Source organism: Hippocampus bargibanti, linkage group LG07 (genome assembly GCF_051943395.1).
Source record: "Hippocampus bargibanti isolate YZ-2025 linkage group LG07, ASM5194339v1, whole genome shotgun sequence".
Classification (NCBI taxonomy): Eukaryota; Metazoa; Chordata; class Actinopteri; order Syngnathiformes; family Syngnathidae; genus Hippocampus; species Hippocampus bargibanti.
The window spans coordinates 12,157,254-12,177,900 of record NC_142740.1 but is presented as its reverse complement, the minus strand read 5'-3'; the positions used below and the strand labels follow the sequence as shown (position 1 = coordinate 12,177,900).

At 43.1% G+C, this 20,647-nt stretch overlaps 1 protein-coding gene across 2 annotated transcripts in view; it reads right to left on the bottom strand.

The window, feature by feature from the left end:
- Nucleotides 1–20,647, bottom strand: part of alg6 (ALG6 alpha-1,3-glucosyltransferase) — a 38,382-nt gene that overhangs the window by 7,539 nt on the left and 10,196 nt on the right. For both annotated transcript variants that reach the window (XM_089000498.1, XM_089000499.1), the window contains 5 exons: nt 14,982–15,067; nt 11,308–11,392; nt 10,973–11,043; nt 10,114–10,182; nt 4,413–4,605 (listed from right to left, as the gene is read on the bottom strand). In XM_089000498.1, the coding sequence (XP_088856624.1) occupies nt 4,413–4,605; nt 10,114–10,182; nt 10,973–11,043; nt 11,308–11,392; nt 14,982–15,067 (504 nt within the window). The remainder of the gene's footprint in view (nt 1–4,412; nt 4,606–10,113; nt 10,183–10,972; nt 11,044–11,307; nt 11,393–14,981; nt 15,068–20,647) is intronic.

Here is a 20,647-nt window from a genome sequence, read left to right as displayed (position 1 = left end):
AGCTAGGATGAAAGGAAAAGTGTATAAAACCGTGGTGAGACCAGCCATGATGTTTGGACTGGAGACAGTGCCACTGAAGAAAAGACAGGAAGCAGAGCTGGAGGTAGCAGAGCTGAAGATGTTGAGGTTTTCTTTGGGAGTGACCAGGTTGGATAGGATCAGGAATGAGTACATTAGAGGGACAACTCATATTAGAGGCTTTGGAGAGAAAGACAGAGAGGCCAGACTGAGATGGTTTGGACATGTCCAGAGGAGAGAGAGTGACTATATCGGGAGGATGCTGAGTCTTGAACTGCCAGGCAGCAGACCGAGAGGAGGTTTATGGATGTGGTCAAAGAGGACATGAAGGTTGCTGGTGTGAGAAAAGAGGATGCACAAAACCGGGATAGATGGAGGACATTGATTCACTGTGGCGACCCCTGAGGGGAAAAGCCGAAAGGAAAAGAAGAAGAAGTACAATACATCGATCAATATGGATTACTAAAGTAATGTAACATACTTTTCATTTATATCGCCCAGCCCTAATTTTGTAAATAATAATAATACATTTTATTTCAAGCGCCTTTCAAAACACCCAAGGACACTTTACAATAAAAACAATAAAACAAAGCACATAACAATAAAACCATAAGTAAAATGATCAGATAGAACTATACATTGAAAGCAATTTTAAACAAGTGGGTTTTGAGGTGAGCCTTGAAAATAAGGAGGGAGTCAATATTGCGGATGTTGGGTGGAAGACAATTCCAGAGTTTGGGAGCAGAGCGGCTGAAAGCTCTGCAACCCATCGTGGTGAGACGGGCAGAGGGCACATAGAGGTGAAGTTAGGATGAAGATCTGAGGGACCGAGAGGGAACAGAGATTTGAAGCAGGTCAGAAAGATAGGGAGGGGCAAGGTTATGGATGGCTTTGAATGTAAACAGAAGTATTTTGAATTCGATACGATGTTAAACAGGTAGCCAGTGGAGTTGCTGGAGGACAGGGGTGATGTGGTGAAAGGAGGGGGTTCTAGTGCTGATCCGGGCTGAAGAATTTTGGACGAGTTGGAGTTTATGGAGAAATTTCTGGTTGATGCCGAAGAGAAGTGCGTTGCAATAATCGATGCGGGAGGTGACGAGACTGTGGATAAGGATAGCAGTGGTGTGAGGGGTGAGCGAGGCACGGAGACGGTTAATATTACGGAGGTGGAAATAAGCAGACCGAGTTATGTTATTTATATGGGACTGAAAAGATAGTGAGCTATCGAGGATGACACCCAGGCTCTTGACCTGAGGGGAGGGGGACGCGGTTGAACTGTCAATGGTGAGAGAGAAACTGTTAGTTTTGTGGAGGGTGTATTTGGTACCGACAAGGAGAAGTTCGGTTTTGTCACTGTTAAGCTTGAGAAAGTTATGGGAAAGCCAGGATTTAATTTCTGAGAGGCAAAGTGAGAGGGATGAAGGTGGAAGAGAGGCGTCGGGTTTGCTGGAGAGGTAGAGTTGGGTGTCATCCGCGAAGCAGTGAAAGTGAATGCCAAACTTACGGAAAATATTGCCAAGAGGAAGTAGGTAGATAATAAAGAGAAGTGGCCCCAGGACAGACCCTTGAGGCACACCAGAGGAAGCAGGAGAGGACCGTGAGGTGAACGAGTTGATTTGGATGGTCGGAATGCTTTTAAAGGAATGTACACTGTTGTAAACATTTTAATGTAGCGCCTCCAGCAGTGCAGCGTAAATGTCTAGTTGTGGAACACGCGACCCCCAAACGGGATTGTTGATGCAGTTAGCATGAATTAACCTTCATTCATTGTTCATACAATGGAAGCATAGTGAACGAATCCACTCTTGCAATGTAGCTGACCAACCATCTAACGACGACTCATGTTTTTAGATGGCTCATTATCGATGAGAAGGTTTCTTCAGCCGTCATCTGTACAAAAGTGAAGGTTTCGGACGTTTCGCCTCCTATCCAAGAGGCTTCGTCAGCGAACTAAAGTCTGACTGGTCGTATCGGCCCCATTTATATATCCCTACATGGAAGAGATGGAGAAACAGGCCCTCACATCCTTCCCAGGGACAAAACCTAGACACTGGTTTAGATATGTGGACGATACTTTTGTCATAATTAAGAAACAAGAAATTCAATCCTTCACAGATCATCTCAACTCTGTAGACTTCAACATTAAATTTACTCGTGAGGACATTCAAGAGAACCAACTAGCCTTCTTGGATTGTAAAGTAATTATAAAAGAGGACAGAGCGCTAAAAACAGAAGTCTTTAGGAAGGCTACGCACACTGACCAATACTTACTTTTTGACTCTAACCACCCTTTACAACATAAACTAGGAGTTATCAGAACCCTCCAGCATAGGGCTAAACTAATACCAACTAGCACTGAAGGTAGAGAAAAGGAGTCAAAACATATCAGGAGAGCACTCACTAACTGTGGGTACCCTCAGTGGTCATTCAACAAATGTCAGAAAGAAAGAATAGCGAACGAAACCAATAATTCTCAAGATTCTAAAAGGAGAGGAGTAGCAGTACCGTACATTGCAGGAGTTTCTGAAAAATTACAAAGAGTCCTTTGGCAACATAAAATTCCTACTTATTTCAAACCGATAAACACGTTAAGGCAAAAATTAGTGCATCCAAAAGATAGGCTACCAAATGAAAAACAAAGTAATGTAGTTTATTCCATACATTGTAAGAATGAAAATTGTAAAGAGCAGTACATTGGGGAGACTCAACAAATTCTCAAAAAAAGACTTTATCAACATCGCAGGGATAATACTAGTGGGCCTCAATCGGCAGTACATTTGCACCTAAAAGCTACTAACCACTCATTTGACGACAATGAGGTTAAAATCTTAGCGAAAGAACATAGATGGTTTGAAAGGGGGGTAAAAGAGGCGATTCTTATAAAACAACAAAATCCTTCATTAAACCGGTCTGGTGGTGTGAGGTTCAATTTGGATCGTTCATACAATAGCCTGCTCAGGCAAAACAGGTTAGGCAACTTTCGCAATGCTGATGAGGGTCGTTATGCTGATGAGGTGATACCGGGGGGAGTGGGGGTAATAGGCCAATCGTTAGTCAGGAATGTAGGAACAATCAGTGGTGCCACAGGGGGGGGTCCCGCGCCCCCCCCAACCTGAGAGTAGGGACCCATCATAGCTGTGTCCGGCGCCACCAGGTCTGGACATTAGGGATATATAAATGGGGCCGATACGACCAGTCAGACTTTAGTTCGCTGACGAAGCCTCTTGGATAGGAGGCGAAACGTCCGAAACCTTCACTTTTGTACAGATGACGGCTGAAGAAACCTTCTCATCGATGGACCACTCCTGTACGACTGAGAGCTTACACAGACGTATGGCTCATTATGGTCATATGACATTTATTTTTTCACGTGCCTCAAAAGTGTTACGTCACAGTGAAATGCACGTTATCACAAGCCTCAATCTATTATGAAAATGTCAGTGGGAAGCACAAACAAGCTTCACAACCAGAAAAAGATGCACCTGATCTCACAGAAATGCTTTTTACAGCTCAACCGCATGTTCCAGACTTGTTGCTCTTTTGTTTACAACAAATAACTGACTGTCACATAATATTCAACAGTAATAGTGATTTGTTGGAATCCACATTTTTTCTGTAAATCATTATTAAATGATGTATAATAAATATGCTATTGGATTGTAATTAAAGAAATAAACTGTACTATAAAATAAAGTCATTTTATTTGCCTTTGTGATGGTCATTGATGGAGTTGTCTCTTGATATCCGAGTGAAGTTGCCGTGCTTTCACTGCGATAATACCCTCACTCATACTGTCCCCTGCTAGCTGCTTTCCTTAATCCAAATCAACAGAAGTTTTTCAACCTCTTCTATTGCCTGAGACCGTTGCTTAGACAACACAGAAACACTCTTAGCCACACGTAGCAACGGTCGACTTCGAGGTCTGGTATGCTAAGTCACACAAATGCAAGCCTTGTTCGTGTTTTTCGATGATCTCATTCTTTTGCTTGACTGTAATGTTCTTTTGTGTCCTCTTTGGCTTAACACTAGCCCGTGGTGGGGTCTTTTTCGGTCGATAATGTCAAAAGTACTCCACTCGATAATAAACCACGTGGGGTGTGGAAAACTAGTCCGCCAGCCATCGTGGTGCTGTTCGACCATATGGTTTGGTATTTATCCACTGGAAACTAGTCCGCCAGCCACCGTGGCACTGTGTGGTTTGGTTCATCCGCTGAAAACTATTTTGTTAGCCATGAACGCGAATTTAATGTTTGTGAGGTGAAAAGTTCATGAGCTAAAATGTCTGTAAGCCGAGGTATCACTGTATATTCCTCCAAACAAATTAGACCATGCCCTCTATCTCCATAGATTCTAACATGGTGTGTGGATTCTTTTTTTGTTATTTCAACACTAACCTTCCATTTGAGAATCCAAGCCAGGTCCATTCTGGGTAGGAAGAAAAAGAGGTTGTGGTAGGCTCTCAGTGCAAGCTCTTCCTCTGAACCATGTTTCAAGGCTGACAGTAAGTAGGTGGTGAAGAAGAGGAAGCCTAGCGAAGTCACAACATATGGTACCAGAAGACCGTCTTTCAGAAGCAGAGGCAGCATGCTGTGCAGGCGGAGATGGGGCAAATAAATACATACATAAACAACAACACTCTACTTTCATTCCTTTCATCACTTTGCTGCTGTGAAATGTAAATTTCTCCACTGTGAGACTAATAAAGGCATATCCAATCCAATCCAATCCAAACAAAGCTATTTGTCTTTACATTTCAACTGGAGGTTAGATGCCCAAGACATGTCATATGAATGACATATGCCAAGTGTTATGTCAGTCGGCTCAGAATCACAAACCTTTTTGCAGAGAGTAACAGGGGCAACAGGAGGGGCAACAGGACAAAGTCAAACTTTTATCTCAGTGAAAATAACGAGAAAAAAATGAGAAAAATAACGATCTTATTATACAAAGCTTATCTTTGTTTTGCGGATGACCGTGGACAAGAACAACAGTTGACTCATACTCAATCGCACAACACCCAACTATCAAAAACCTCAATTCTCAGCCACTCATTCTTTTTCTCTGTGCAAACAGAGAAAAGCCCATTCAACAGCTAAACATTTTAGAAACACATAATCAATTTTAACAGACTGGTTCTGGCCTCGCTCCCTGTTCAACTCGAGCATTCATTCAGTCAATTGTGCAAACAAAAGATGTATTTTTTAGATAATACAGCCGGGAGAGGATGCCCATTATGTCCATGTCAGACTGTACAGAGAAACTGCAGAATGACCTTCTGTCCCTATACAATGCACACTTGGAGAGCAGGCATTCTGACTATGTAGGGTAATCCCCGTGTATCCTTATCCGAAACCACACACACACAACAATTAGAGCTGCCGGAAGAATTTCACAACAGCTGGTGAAAGTTGAGGAAGCACCTGAAACATTACTTGTCTTGCCAAAAGCAGTCCTCACCTCAACCCCGAGCATCTCACTGACATTTTCAAGACGTTTACCATGACATTTGCCATTTGATCGTTATCGATTATAGTCAGTAAAAGCATGTAAGAATAACAATTAAACCTTATGTGAACATGAATTGGCAGTTTTATATGGACGGATGACTTTGTCCCAGGTCATTTAGCAACTTTGGGAACCTTTGGAATTAATGACACCAGTATTGTATTTATATTATGCACTCTTAAAAGAAACATTTACATTTGAGCTTGACTCCAGGTTTAGAATTCTTTCGGTGAAGAACACGACCCACTGAATAATTTTGGAGAGGGAAAGACCGAGATTAGAGAGACGCAATGAGAAGCATACACACTACCCATCTGTTAACTCTTGTTCTAGAGCAGTGCTTCGAAATTATTTTCTGCCACGCACCTCACAACTTGTAGAAGAACCCCACCCCACCCTCCTCACAACTATAAATAGGATAATTTGTTATATTGTTTTATATGCATATTATTTTACCTCTGCAGAACACTGTTTCCTCATTAACGTATAAGAGAATAAAAAAATAAACATGGACCAATTTACAATGAAGAATACCAGCTACAACTATAACAGAAAATATTTAAATTGCATCTGAAATTAAAAAATAAAATGTAATCTTTCATCAAACGATAAATGTTTTTTCACTGACGATGTGTAGTTTATTTGATCTTAATGGAGACTTTCTCTCTCCACCTGTCTTCTCATCCCCGTCCAAAAAGTTTAAGGTGTCACTTGACGGCCTGCTAAACTTTGTGTCTCCACTTAACACTTTATGCTGTACACACAGCGCGCATACTCGGTGCACATCAATACTCGACAACTAACACACACACTTGGCATCACTGCCTCGTAATGTATTGGAGGAGCAAGTGCACTTTATTCTAGGATAGTAAACTAAACCTATGAATCCCATACCGGATCGGTCGAGGCCCGGGTTAACAATGGCCGCCATTGGTACTGTTGACCTTCAGGTTGCCAGTGGAAAATGGACTACTGTTGGTCGAAGAAGGAGACGAGGGAGGTGTGCCCGGAGGAAAAGAGAGAAATGGAACGCCAAGAGTATACAACTAAGAGTAGGAACTTTGAATGTAGGAACAGGTAAAGGTAGAGAGCTGGTTGACATGATGCAGAGAAGGAAGGTAGACATACTGTGTGTCCAGGAGACCAGGTGGTAAGGGAGCAAGGCTAGAAGCTTAGGGTCAGGGTTTAAGTTGTTCTATCATGGTGAAGACAGAAAGAGAAATGGAGTTGGGGTTATCTTAAAAGAGGAGTTTGTTAGGAATGTCTGAGAAGTAAAAAGATTATCAGATAGAATGATGAGTCTGAAGCTAGAAATTGAAGACGTGATGTTCAATGTTGTTTGTTGGTATGCCCCACAAGTAGGATGTGAGCTGGCGGAGAAGGAGAAATTTTGGTTGGACTTTGATGAAGTCATACAGAACATCCCGAGAAGTGAGAGGGTTGTAATTGGTGGAGACTTCAATGGACATGTTGGCGCAGGAAACAAAGATGATGAGGAGGTGATGGGCAGGTTTGGACTCCAGATGAGGAACGCTGAAGGACAGATGGTGGTTGACTTTGCTAAAAGAATGGAAATGGCTATTGTGAATACTTTCTTTCAGAAGAGACAGGAACATAGGGTGACCTATAAGAGTGGAGGCAGAAGTACACAGGTAGACTACATTTTGTGTCAACGGCACACTCTAAAGGAAATCAGTGACTGCAAAGTAGTGGTTGGTGAGAGTGTTGCCAGACAGCATAGGTTGGTGGTGTGTAGGATGACGCTGGCAGTGAGGAAGATGAAGAAACCAAAGGCTGAAGAGGACAAAATGGTGGATGTTGAAAAAGGAAGAGTATTGCATGATATTTAGGAAGGAGGTGAGACAAGCACTGGGTGGGCAAGAGGTCCTTCCAGATGACTGGCAAACTACAGCGAACATAATCAGAGACACAGGTCGGAAAGTACTTGGTGTATCGAGTGGAAGAAAGGTAGATAAGAAGACTTGGTGGTGGAATGGGGAGGTGCAGGAGTGTATACAGAGAAAGAGGTTCGCAAAGAAGAAGTGGGACAGTGACAGGACGGACGAGAGTAGACAGCAGTACAAGGAGATGCAGCGCACGATTAAAGTAAAGGTGGCAAAGGCCAAACAAGAGGCCTATGATGATTTGTATGCTCGGCTGGACAGCAAGGAAGGTGAGACTGATCTTTACAGGCTGGCGAGACAGAGAGACAAAGATGGTAAGGACCTGCAGCAGGTTCGGGTGATTAAGGATAGAGATGGCAATGTATTAACAGGTGCGAGTAGTGTGATGGCAAGATGGAAAGAGTACTTTGAAGAATTGATGAATGAGGAAAATGAGAAGGAACAAAGAGTAAAAGACGTGACTGTTGTGGACCAAGACGTAGCAAGCATTAGCAAGGATGAAGTGAGGAGGGCGCTGAAGAGGATGAAGGGGGGAAAGGCACTTGGGCCTGATGATTTACCAATCGAGGTATGGAAGTGTCTTGGAGATGTGGCGGTGGTGTTCCTGACTGGGTTATTCAACAAGATCTTAGATGGTGAACAGATGCCTGAAGAATGGAGACGAAGTGTACTCGTGCCCATTTTTAAGAACAAAGGAGATGTGCAGAGTTGTACTAATTACAGAGGAATAAAGTTGATGAGCCATACAATGAAACTCTGGGAAAGAGTAGTTGAAGCTAGACTAAGAGCAGAAGTGAACATTTGTGAGCAGCAGTATGGCTTCATGCCAAAAAAGAGTACGACAGATGCAGTGTTTGCTTTAAGAATGCTGATAGAGAAGTACAGAGAAGGTCAGAAGGAATTGCATTGTGTCTTTGTAGATCTGGAGAAAACGTATGACAGGGTGCCCGGAGAAGAGCTGTGGCATTGCATGAGGAAGTCTGGAGTGACAGAAAAGTATGTCAGAGCGGTACAAGACATGTATCATGACTGTAAGACAGTTGTGAGGTGCGCTGTCGGTATGACTGAGGAATTCAAGGTGGAGGTGGGACTCCACCAGGGGTCAGCTCTGAGCCCATTCTTGTTTGCTATGGCGATGGACAGGCTGACAGACGATGTTAGAAAAGAATCTCCTTGGACCATGATGTTTGCAGAGGACATTGTGATCTGTAGCGAGAGCAGGGAACAGGTGGCGGAGAAACTAGAGATGTGGAGATATGCCCTGGAAAGGAGAGGAATGAAGATCAGTCGCAGCAAGACGGAATATATGTGTGTGAATGAGAGGGATCCAAGTGCAAGAGTGATGCTCCAGGGAGAAGAGATAAAGAAGGTGGAGGTTTTTAAGTACTTGGGGTCAACTGTCCAGAGCAATGGAGAGTGTGGAAAAGAGGTGAAGAAGCGTGTCCAGGCAGGCTGGAGCGGCTGGAGAAAAATGTCAGGTGTGATTTGTGATAGAAGGGTTTCAGCTAGGATGAAAGGAAAAGTGTATAAAACCGTGGTCAGACCAGCCATGATGTTTGGACTGGAGACAGTGCCACTGAAGAAAAGACAGGAAGCAGAGCTGGAGGTAGCAGAGCTGAAGATGTTGAGGTTTTCTTTGGGAGTGACCAGGTTGGACAGGATCAGGAATGAGTACATTAGAGGGACAACTCATGTTAGAGGCTTTGCAGAGAAAGTCAGAGAGGCCAGACTGAGATGGTTTGGACATGTCCAGAGGAGAGAGAGTGACTATATAGGGAGAAGGATTCTGAGCCTTGAACTGCCAGGCAGGAGACCGAGAGGAAGACCGAAGAGGAGGTTTATGGATGTGGTCAAAGAGGACATGAAGGTAGCTGGTGTGAGAGAAGAGGATGCACAAAACCGGGATAGATGGAGGACACTGATTCGCTGTGGCGACCCCTGAGGGGAAAAGCCGAAAGGAAAAGAAGAAGAAGAAACTAAATGAATACAAAATACCAAATAAATAAATAAATAAATTCAATAAAGCATGCTCCTGAGGCCAAACGCAGCCCCCTTGACAGACCTGACCGCCACCCTCCCTTGCACAGGGGTGCATTCCCCACTATTTGAGAAGCACTGTCCTAGGGCAAGGCACTGACAGATGGACCTCTCCCCAGGTGCTATATAAGCCATCTTGTGATGCAGCGTGTCACTCATTGCAGTCTTTAATACTCTAATGGCCTGAGTGCAGAGGACATATTTTGGGAAAATGCCTTTAAAAATGTGTGACATAAAAATATTCCCAAGCCTTCAATATTGTACCATTGATCAACAATACTTATTGTACCCATAGTTTCATTGTTGATGAATCATTGTCACCACAGCATCGCATTTCTGAAATACAGTAAAGTCTCGTTATATCGATATCGGATATATCGATAGTCCCGGTTATATCGATACTATTTCTATGCACGCACGGAGAAAATTACATGCAAACAGGGTCGGATATATCGATAGTCCCGGTTATATCGATATTTTTTCGGACTCCCTTGAATATCGATATAACGAGACTTTACTGTACTACAATTAATTGTGATAAAAAAAGCCAAACAATATTTTAACCAGAGCAAATGTAATCACCAACAAGACAGAGTAAAGTCAAGCTTCCGTTTACGAAATTGGTTGAGAAAACAACGGTATGATTTACCTGAATGTAGAAGCTTGAAGGAACCAAACACACACAAGTGGAAAGTCACTCAGGAAGAGACAGACGGACCTAGAAAATATTTAAGTGGGTTGTCAACACTCCATGGTAGAGAGGGGATTTGAGGTGTTGTGTCTGCTTACAGCACATTTTTCTTGTGTTAACGCTAATAAGATAATAATACAAATTCAACTTGAACTGGTCACTCTTCACCCAGCAGCTACCATTTGATGTGATTTACCAGTAAGTATCGCTGGGTCTTTTACTGTAACAGAACAATTTCATTCCAAGTGTTCATTATATCAATACGGGCAATATTTTGAAATGGTAAATCAATGTCTGGCTTCTTGATCAGTGCTGACAAGAGACTTGTAGACTTGGATACTTAGAAGGGGGCCCTTTCCACTACTCCCTGAGCCCATAATTACAGCCAGTGCGCTTTGCCGATCCTGTTACAGCCCAATAATTGATCCTGCGCAAACAATGTTCGAGTTGCTGCCTTCCATTCTTTGCTAATCCCTGGACATGCATCACTGATTGATTTATGGGGACAGTTGGTAGATATCACTCAAGAGTTAATAAAGCAACAATCTAGATTAATACATGAGCCCAGATCTCGGAACTAAATCCCATTCTCAAACGTACCCGTTGCCTCACCCTCTACCTTCATGTTATGGTCATGAAATGCACACATTTACAAGAGATGCATCTTTGCTGGTGATAAATTGGATTGACGTGTTAAATTGAGTGTGATGGAAGAGGCAATGTTTGGTTATTGAGCAAACATGAATGTAAGAAAACCTTGCAACTCTTGGCAAATTATGCCATGTAGAAAACTATATAAAGGCTGCAATGTGCTTACAATGATGCCAAGAGAATGGACTTCTCATGCACTTGATAGGAGAAGAGGAAGAAGCCCAGAGATGAGTTGACCTAGACGGGAAACAGGACTGTGCGATTATTCTACCTCAATGAATCTCAACAATACTTACACGAGTTGTAATGAGATGGTTAAAAAATGTTTCCAGTAAAATCTTACTCTACCCTTAACATTAGACTCATTAAATAATAGAACAGGCAAAGAATAATATTATTAATCCTACTACTAATAATAATAACAATACTTATATTAATAATGATAATGGAAGACTCATATGCTGTAGTGTAGACTGTACTATTTCTGCCTTAACCACTCACCAAAGTTAGTTTAAACTGCCAAAATGTTGGTTTTGTCAACACTCTGATACAGGATGGAAGGACTGCCAGGACAGTGCAGGCCAAACTGGAATAAAGCACACACACACACACACACACACACAGGTCCACGCACACACACACACACACACACACACACACACACACACACACACACACACACACACACACACACGCGCACACACACGCGCACACACACGCACACACGCGCACACACGCGCACACACGCACACACACGCACACGCACGCACACGCACGCACACACACACAAACACAGAGAAAACATTCTGATGAGCATGCTCCTTATGGCTGAGTCTAAATAGGAAAATTCCCATTGGGATTGAAACTCAGGTAACATCCCAGTCCAAATGAGAAGGACAGATACAGGTAAAGTCAGATCTTAGAAAAAAGAAAACTTTTTTTCCGATATTTAATCACCTTATTAATTGAGATTACAGGTAACATCCGATTTATGACCGGGTTCCGTTCCGACCAAACGGTCTAGAGTCAAAATGGTCGTCAGTCGAAATCCATTCAAAATGTTGAATAGGGACTCAGTGCGTCTGTGTAAGCTCTCAGTCGTACACGAGTGGCCCATCGATGAAAAGGTTTCTTCAGCCGTCATCTGTACTTCTTTGAAATTGTTATTTTGGACGGAGGTGGTTTGGCACTTCTAAGACGGGCTGATATTTTAATGCGCAGATCAAAGAAGTACAGATGATGGCTGAAGAAACCTTTTCATCGATAGGGACTCAGTGTTAAATGACTTGCAAATGACCTGATTCGGACACCATGGGGGTGAACGGCGTGGGTCCTTTAAAGGACAACCGACGTCGCCAGACAAGTTGTGTCCATAATTTGTAAAATAGCTTCAAATGACTTCTACTGAGCGTATTTTAATAAGATTCCACCGCATATAGCTATATTTTACATTTTAAGACTCGCGCTGAATATTCAGGAAGTCTAGTTTTTGAGTTGGTGACGAGTCCGTACGTGACGTCACTAAAGGAACGCTCCTGACCAAAAAAAAGACATATTGTAGCAGTCCTTCCATCACGTCAATACTTGTTTGGTCTGAAAACCTCATGTTGCACCCAAAAGCCGCAAGAAGAGGGCGTTCAAGCTCCATATAAGGAATTTATCAGCCTATGGAAACGGAGGTGGCCACAGGAGGTCGCCATTTTGTGCCTCTTTTCTGGTGATCCGTTTCTCCCTAACGTTGCCTCAAAACGGCACGGAATAGATTCTTTAATCGATTGCAAACATGTATGCTTTCCTCTTCAGAACTATTTGAATCATATTTATAACTGGATGTGTAACAAGAAAGCATATTCTCCAAATCTGAAGGCATTGTTTTGACTCTCCAGCAATGCAAGACGCCTTGGTGTGACGTCACAAACTGTGGGCGGGACTTTCTGAAAATGCCCAAATCGCAGCTCAATTTTTTGCAGATTTTGGACACTTTCAGTCATTTTTATTGGTGTTTTGCATTTGAACTAAAAAATATCATACTGCGTGTTTTGGGTATTTTAGATGCTATAAAACGTTTTTCTGATGTCAGTTAAGAAACAAAAAAGTGACGTTGGTTGTCCTTTAAGGCTTATTTAGTAGAAAATTATGTATTATGGGGAATGGATTATTCTCATTTTAATACGTCTCATTTTAATGTGTTCTTATGGGAAATACAGTAAATGTTCGGAAGACGAACTTTTCGCCTTACACAAACTTTCTAGGAACCAATTATGTTTGTGAACTGAGGTATCACTGTATAAGGTGCACCTTAAATGAATGATAAACGTTTTCCAAAAATAAGGCACACCATGTAATAAGGCGCTACAGGAGAGGCTGGGGTTATGCACTACTTCTTCCCCTAATCAACATTGAGATGTGGAAGCTGACAGTTGTTGCGTGACCTATTGTGGCTCAACATTACTTCACAGATAAGGCGCAACTGAGTATAAGGCGCAGGGTCATCGTTTGAAGAAAATGAAGGCTTTTGGCTATGCCTTATACACCGGAAAATACGATAAGATTTTTCAGATTAAATTCAAATTGGCTCTACTGTTTCAGTTTCCTTCCCTAACATCTCATGAACATCAAATGGGATACAATTTAACAAACATTTGAGTGTGAATAGAATTGGGACAATAATTTGTGACTGTGAGCTGTACAGAATTCCGTTTAACATTAGTTGGAACGTTCTGTTTTGTTAATACACCTGCATGTCAACATTATAGATTTCTATACTGTTTGTACATACATTATTAGCAATCGCTGGTGAGCGGAAGCCAATTGCATCTGACATTGGGAGAAAGGCGGGTTGTGTTCTTGACTCGTCAATAGTGGATCATAGGACATGTAATGCAGATGCAAACATTCATACACTCGGACAATTTACTCTTTGATTAACCAAACATGGGGTTCGGGAATGTGGGAGAAAGCTAGAGTGCCTCAAGAGAAACCCCATCCAAGCACCAGGAGATTGAAATTAGACACAAGAAGGCCTTTACCCAGATTCGAACGTGTCAAATCCAAACATTCAAAGAACTGTCATCACACAAGTGGATCCTCTCATTTTCCTCCATTGGAGGTTCTTGCTATGTGGAACAACTAAACACTGTCACCCCTGTCATGGGACCATTAGTTTACCCCTTCAATTGTCACCTTCTGAAGAGGGAAGCAGCAGAGGAGAGGGATTAGGTGTTAGTATGTGTTGAGAGGTCAGTCAGTAAGTTTAAGGCGCCAGAGCAACATTGTATTTGCAACAATGAATTGTGTGCCAGATGGAGAGCTGTGTAAAACAACAACGCTGCTAGGGAGACGTGGCAGAACTCAAGACATTCACTTCTTTCATTTCTTTCATCTTCCTGTCATAACTTTGCTGCTGTGAAATTTCTCCACTGCAAGATGGATAAAGGTAAATCCAAATCCAATCCAATTCACTGTCTCCAAGTAAGCGTGTCTCATGTGGAAGAGTGGCAGTTTACAATCCAGAAGAACACATATACTGTTTCACAGCATATTCTGTTTATGTACACGGCAAACCAAGGCAGAAACATTTAGCAAACAACAAGTGTTTTTGATTTGTTTGAAATTCGCCACACTCAAAGAGGTCCGATTTGATCCCTGGAATTAGCAGGCTGGCAAAAACATGCTCATGCAGCGAACATAGGACTCCTATATTTAGAGTGATAGGTTATTTAAACACAGTCATCCACGGCACAACTGTTATATCAACTGCTTCCTCCCAATGATTTACAAGATCTCAGATTTAGTTCAAAATAGAAATTCAAAATTCTTCTGAGATCTGCTTTATTTTGGGAAAAAAGACACAATTCCAGGTTCTGTCACCTTTGTTTTGCTCTGTACAAACAACAACGGCCTCAACATCACCAAGAGGCATTTAAAGCTCTTATTGTCACCACATTTCCAAACACAGCTGACTTCGTGTTTAGAAGGTTCTCACAAGATGCATCCACTTCACTAGAACACAGTATTCACACCCTTAGGCAGGCTTTGTTCTCACTGGTTCAAAATCCAACATATAACAACATGAAACAGGATGGAGGAGAGTCCAACAAAACACACACGCACACATACAAAAGAGACACAACAAAAGGAAGCAAACATGACACTTTTTAATGAGATGATATTACCTGAGGTAGAGTTGGATGTCAGTGGAGAGAACGGACCTGGTCTTTATCAGGATGTTCAAGCTGCACCATGTGTTAGCCACCTTATCCTGTCCACATGCACATGTTAAATGACAAGTGATGACATTCAAACTCATCGTCACCATACACAAGACACTAAATACTTGACAAGTGCATTCGAGCATGCCATAATTATTTATTATTGTATGCTTTTTATAGTGATAGACTGTTTTGACACATGCCAAACATAACTCTGAATTCCATTTTATCGGCAGAGCAAATAAATAAAGTAATTTCCCTCTCGAGGTGCAATAGATTTGCTTGATGCATTCCTGAGGGGCAGTTCCACCGGACAGCTCGAAGGTGTTACAAGTAGCCCCCTTGTCAGCACAGGACTTATTTGTAAACTCAGAGATACCAGGTCAATGGTCAAACTATAAGTAGTTTTTGCTAAGCGGCACATCTAGTCTCATGACACAACCTAACAGAAGACTGTGCTCAAAGTGGTCGTCTATATAGTAATAAATATTTTAATCATCACATTTAAGAAATCTGGGGTGTGAAAAATTTGACCGTCTCTTCTCTCATTGACAACACCCTTCATTTTTCAACAATTTCAGACAATATGTCCTAATTCATCAAGAAAAGGAGCAACATTTTACAAGGTAATAAAATATGTATATAATCATTGTTTGAAATAACATCTGCCCGGGTGCCCGGGACATACAACTTTTACGTCGGGCATACAACTTTCAAAACGTCTCGGCCCAGCTGGCCGACAACTTATTCAAGGAAAAAAAAATCCAATCAAACGTTTGTTTTTTTCAATAAAGCAAAAGCTACAAGCAAACGACTATAAGCCACATGAAATCCTCTTTCTAAGCGGCTTTCAAAACTCTCAAGTACACTTTTCACGAAACAGGCTTCTGATTGGCTACTGGTGCCCAGTATGCAAATTGCCAAACAAACGTTCGTTTGGCAATTTGCAAAAGGTGTTTGCGTGCTCTCAAGGCGACGGTCTCGTTGAAGTTGAAAAACTTCTGTTAATTTGGATTAACGAAAAGCAGCTATCCGGCGACAGCGTGAGTAAAGCTATTTTATGCGAGAAAGCACGGAAGTTCGGCGTTTATTGAGGATTTTAAAGCCAGAAACGGATGGTTCGAGAACATCTGAGGGCGAGGAGGAGGAGATGGCTGCAGCATCAAGTGAGCTCATAAAGGCAATGTTGGCAAAGTGGAATGATGTGCAGGCTTTTACCGAACAGTTCCATCCAGAAAAGACTGTGGCTATGACAATCATAAACATGATGAACGATAATGTGATGCCTCAGCTTCGTAAGACCTTACACGTCAGAAAGCAACAGGTGTCAATTAAGAGGTTTTTAATCAGCAAAAATGATGAGGAGTCTCCAAAGAAGCAAAGAAGAGAAGGCACACCAGAGGTTAAGTTACCAACAGTCCTTATGGAAGATGACTGTTTCCATAAGCCATCAACGACCATCAAAAAGGTAAATAAAACTTTATTTTAGAGCACAGTTTATTTCTTTAATTACAGTCCTCATGTAATGTGCCTCTCTTTCCAAACAGCAATTCCCTCTGACCTTCGACCTCCAACACCATTCCATCAAGCCATCAATGACCATCATAATGGTAAATAAAACAACTTTATTTTATAGCACAGTTTATTTCTTTAATTACAGTTCTTATGGAATGTGACTCTCTTTCCCAACAGCAATTACCTTAGACCTCGGACCTCCAACGCCATTCCATCAAGCCATCAATGACCATCACAAATTATTATACAGTGCAGTGTATTTATTTCATTACAATACAATAGCACATTTATTATACATAGAATAAGGTATGTTGTGTGTATTTCTAAGGCTTATTTAGTTGAAAAGTATATTTTATGGAAACCCGGGAACTGATTATTCCCATTTTAATGGTTTCCTGTGGAGGAAAAAAATTGTGATACACACTCTGTCTGGGAACCAATTAAGTTCGCAAACTGAGGTCGAAATATATATATATATATATATATATATATATATATATATATATATATATATATATATATATATATATATATATATAGTGGTACCTCGGTTCTCGAACGCCTCACAGTTGTAACAAAATATTCGAGATATTCTTGCTTCGGCGTTCGAGCATCAATCGGTGTTCGAACGCCAATACGACGCGTGAGTGCGTACGCGAGGGTGGGGAGCTGAGCGGCGCACGGGCGTATCGCTCTCTCCGTGACCAACTGTTGTCGCTAGCGGACGTGCTGCGTTTTGCTCTAGCGTTTAATATAGGTGTATGAAGAGTTTTAGCCCCCTAATCATGCCTCCAAAGAAAGTAAGTTCTGCTTAAAATGACAAAAGAAAAGTAGTGTGTACTAACTATTGCATTTGAGAAAGAAATAATCGCTAAATATGAAGGAGGTGTGCGAGTGTCTAATCTGGCTAGGGTATACAGCATGGCGAAATCGACGATCAGTACGATATTAAAGAATAAGGAGGCTGTGAAATCTAGTGATGTGGCTGTGGAAGTGAAAGCAAGTGTCATTGGATAGATATTTGAAGAGAAAAGAACATCCTGTAGCCGAGTCATCCGTAGCTGTCAAGTTCCGAGCGAGAGTGATGGCAGCTGACTCGTCGGAACGTAGTGGAATGTTTGGGACGCCAAAGCAGGCGGCAGAGACGTACTACCCAAGCAAGATGTTTATTCACAAATAAAAGAGAACACAGCGAGTAAGAAGGCAGGGGGTGATCCGACCCGCTTACTACGCCAAAAAGCAAATGGCACACGAGGGTGCAAAATTACGCAATCCTGGAAGATGACATAAATTTACGCGACGCAGGGAAAATACCTCGGACCGGATACACTGCGCATCGAAGGAAGAGTCCAGGTACGGTGGCAAGGTCAGTCAATCATCCGGAATTGGCGAGGTGATCGCGAACCGTATAAATGCCCCGTGTCCGTGATTAGAGAATGACAGCGGGTGGAGAACGGCCGGGAGAGGCAGCTCCCCTCCCCCCCGCCCCCGCCGTCAACTTGCAAGTGACGGGAGCAAAGAGGTGATTTCGGTGTTCGGAGATGGACGAGATGCGATAACATGGCTCTGTTGGAATGCTACTACTCAAGCAACCCTAGTCAGAGGGGTTACATGCGGAGAATGGGGGCTGAATGGTTACTTCGAAACCCACAGTCACGGTTGACCACGAAACAACTAGTATAGTAGCTCAGTGTTCCAATATCCCCAAACGGCAATTGCTATCACAACTTGAGATTGATGAGGTACAACACAAATTCCGAGGTGAAGGGCCCCAGGCTGCCACATCAGAGGAAGAGGTTCAACCAGTGATTGGGAGGCAAGCCCCAATGAATGATGAGATTGGGAAGCCAGCCCCAATGAATGAAATGCTGAGCGAGGCAGCAATTGACCTGAGAGATAAGATCATGGCAAGAATGAAAACTGGGCAACTAAGAAACCGATTACAACGGCTATGTGAAGTACCACCTGAAAGTCTCATGGAAACTGTCAATGCAGCACTGAGAACGATCCCGACCGGAACGATCACGGAAACCAATGAGCTGATATACACCTCAGCATCAGTGATCCTAGAGATGCTCGGCTACAAGAGCAACCATGAGAGCCACGAGATTCATTACCCACCATGGAAAAGACGGTTGGAGGTCAAGATCAAGGCGGCTCGGAAAGATGTGAGTCAATTGACGGAGATCCAGAGAGGTGTGAATAAAAAGCCAATACCCAAGAGGTACATGCAGATAACCATACCTGAAGCACTCGAAACTGCCAAACAAAGGCTCCAGGCCTTGTCCAGTCGCCTAAAGAGGTACACGAAAGAGAATGAGGCCAGAAGAATAAAAAGGCTGTTCGCAACACAACCTGCGAAAGTGTACGCTCAGTGGCAGGGTTCTAACAGCAGAACAGACCCTCCAAGGCTGGAAACTGAAAGATACTGGAAAGGCATATGGGAGAAGGAGGTCGCACATAACAGCAGTGCACAATGGCTGGTGACTCTGAAAGAGGAGCACAGCAACCTCCCTGAACAGAACCCAGTTACCATCACAGCGGCAGATATACAAGGAAGAGTCTCAGGTATGAAAAACTGGACGGCACCAGGCCCGAAGGGCGAACAGTCCTGATCATGAAGGATTCCTCAAAGGGTGCAGTTCCTTCCAACTATCGGCCAATAACATGTCCCTCCACAACATGGAAACTCATGTCAGGCATCATTGCGGCTAAGATAAGTGGACACATGGATCAATACATGAGCAAAGCACAGAAAGGCATTAGTAGAGATACTAGAGGTGCCAAACATCAGATGCTGGTTGACAGAACAGTCGTTCAAGACTGCAGGTCCCGACATACCAACCTGTGCACAGCCTGGATTGATTACAAGAAAGCATATGACTCGATGCCACAAACATGGATCACTGAATGCTTGGAGTTGTATAAGGTCAACAGGACCCTGAGAGCCTTCGTTGCAAACTCGATGAGGATGTGGAAAACCACACTTGAAGCCAATGGCAAGCCACTAACGCAAGTGTTCATCAAATGTGGCATATATCAAGGTGATGCACTCTCCCCACTGCTGTTCTGCATAGGACTGAACCCCCTCAGCCAGATAATCGCCAAGACAGGGAATGGATACCGCCTCAGAAATGGAGCTACGATCAGTCACCTCCTCTACATGGATGACATAAAGCTGTATGCTAAGAGCGAAAGGGACATAGACTCCCTGATCCACACAACCAGGATCTACAGAAGTGACATCGGAATGTCATTCGGGCTGGAGAAATGTAGTCGGATGGTGACTAAGAGGGGCAAGGTAGTCCACACTGAAGGGGTCTCACTCCCTGAAGGAACAATAGCAGACATTGAAAACAGCTACAAGTACCTCGGTATACCACAGGCCAATGGCAACCTCGAACTAGCAACAAGGAAAGCGGCGACGACCAAATACCTCCAGCGAGTGAGGCAAGTCCTCTGAAGCCAGCTCAATGGCAAGAACAAGACCCGGGCAATAAACAGCTATGCCCTGCCAGTGATCAGATACCCTAGAGGAATAATAAGGTGGCCAAAGGAAGAGATTCAGACCACTGATGTTAAGACCCGAAAACTCCTCACCATGCACGGAGGGTTCCATCCCAAGTCCTGCACCCTGAGACTGTACACAAGCCGTAAGGAAGGAGGCCGAGGACTAGTGAGTGTCAGAGCCACTGTCCAGGATGAAACGTCCAAGCTCCATGAATACATCAAAGAGAAGGCTCCAACGGATGATGTACTCAGAGAATGTCTCAGACAATGGGGAACAGAGGATGAGGTGATGGAAGAGGGACAATCATGGCAGGAAAAGCCCCTACACGGGATGTACCACCAAACCATAGCAGAAGTGGCTGATCTCAATAAGTCCTATCAGTGGCTAGAGAGGGCTGGCCTAAAGGACAGCACAGAGGCACTCATCCTGGCTGCCCAAGAGCAGGCCCTGAACACCAGAGCCATAGAGGCAGGGATATACCACACCAGACAAGACCTAAGGTGTAGGTTGTGCAAAGAGGCACCTGAGACAATCCAACACATAACTGCAGGGTGTAAGATGCTGGCAGGGAAAGCCTACATGGAGCGCCATAACCAGGTGGCTG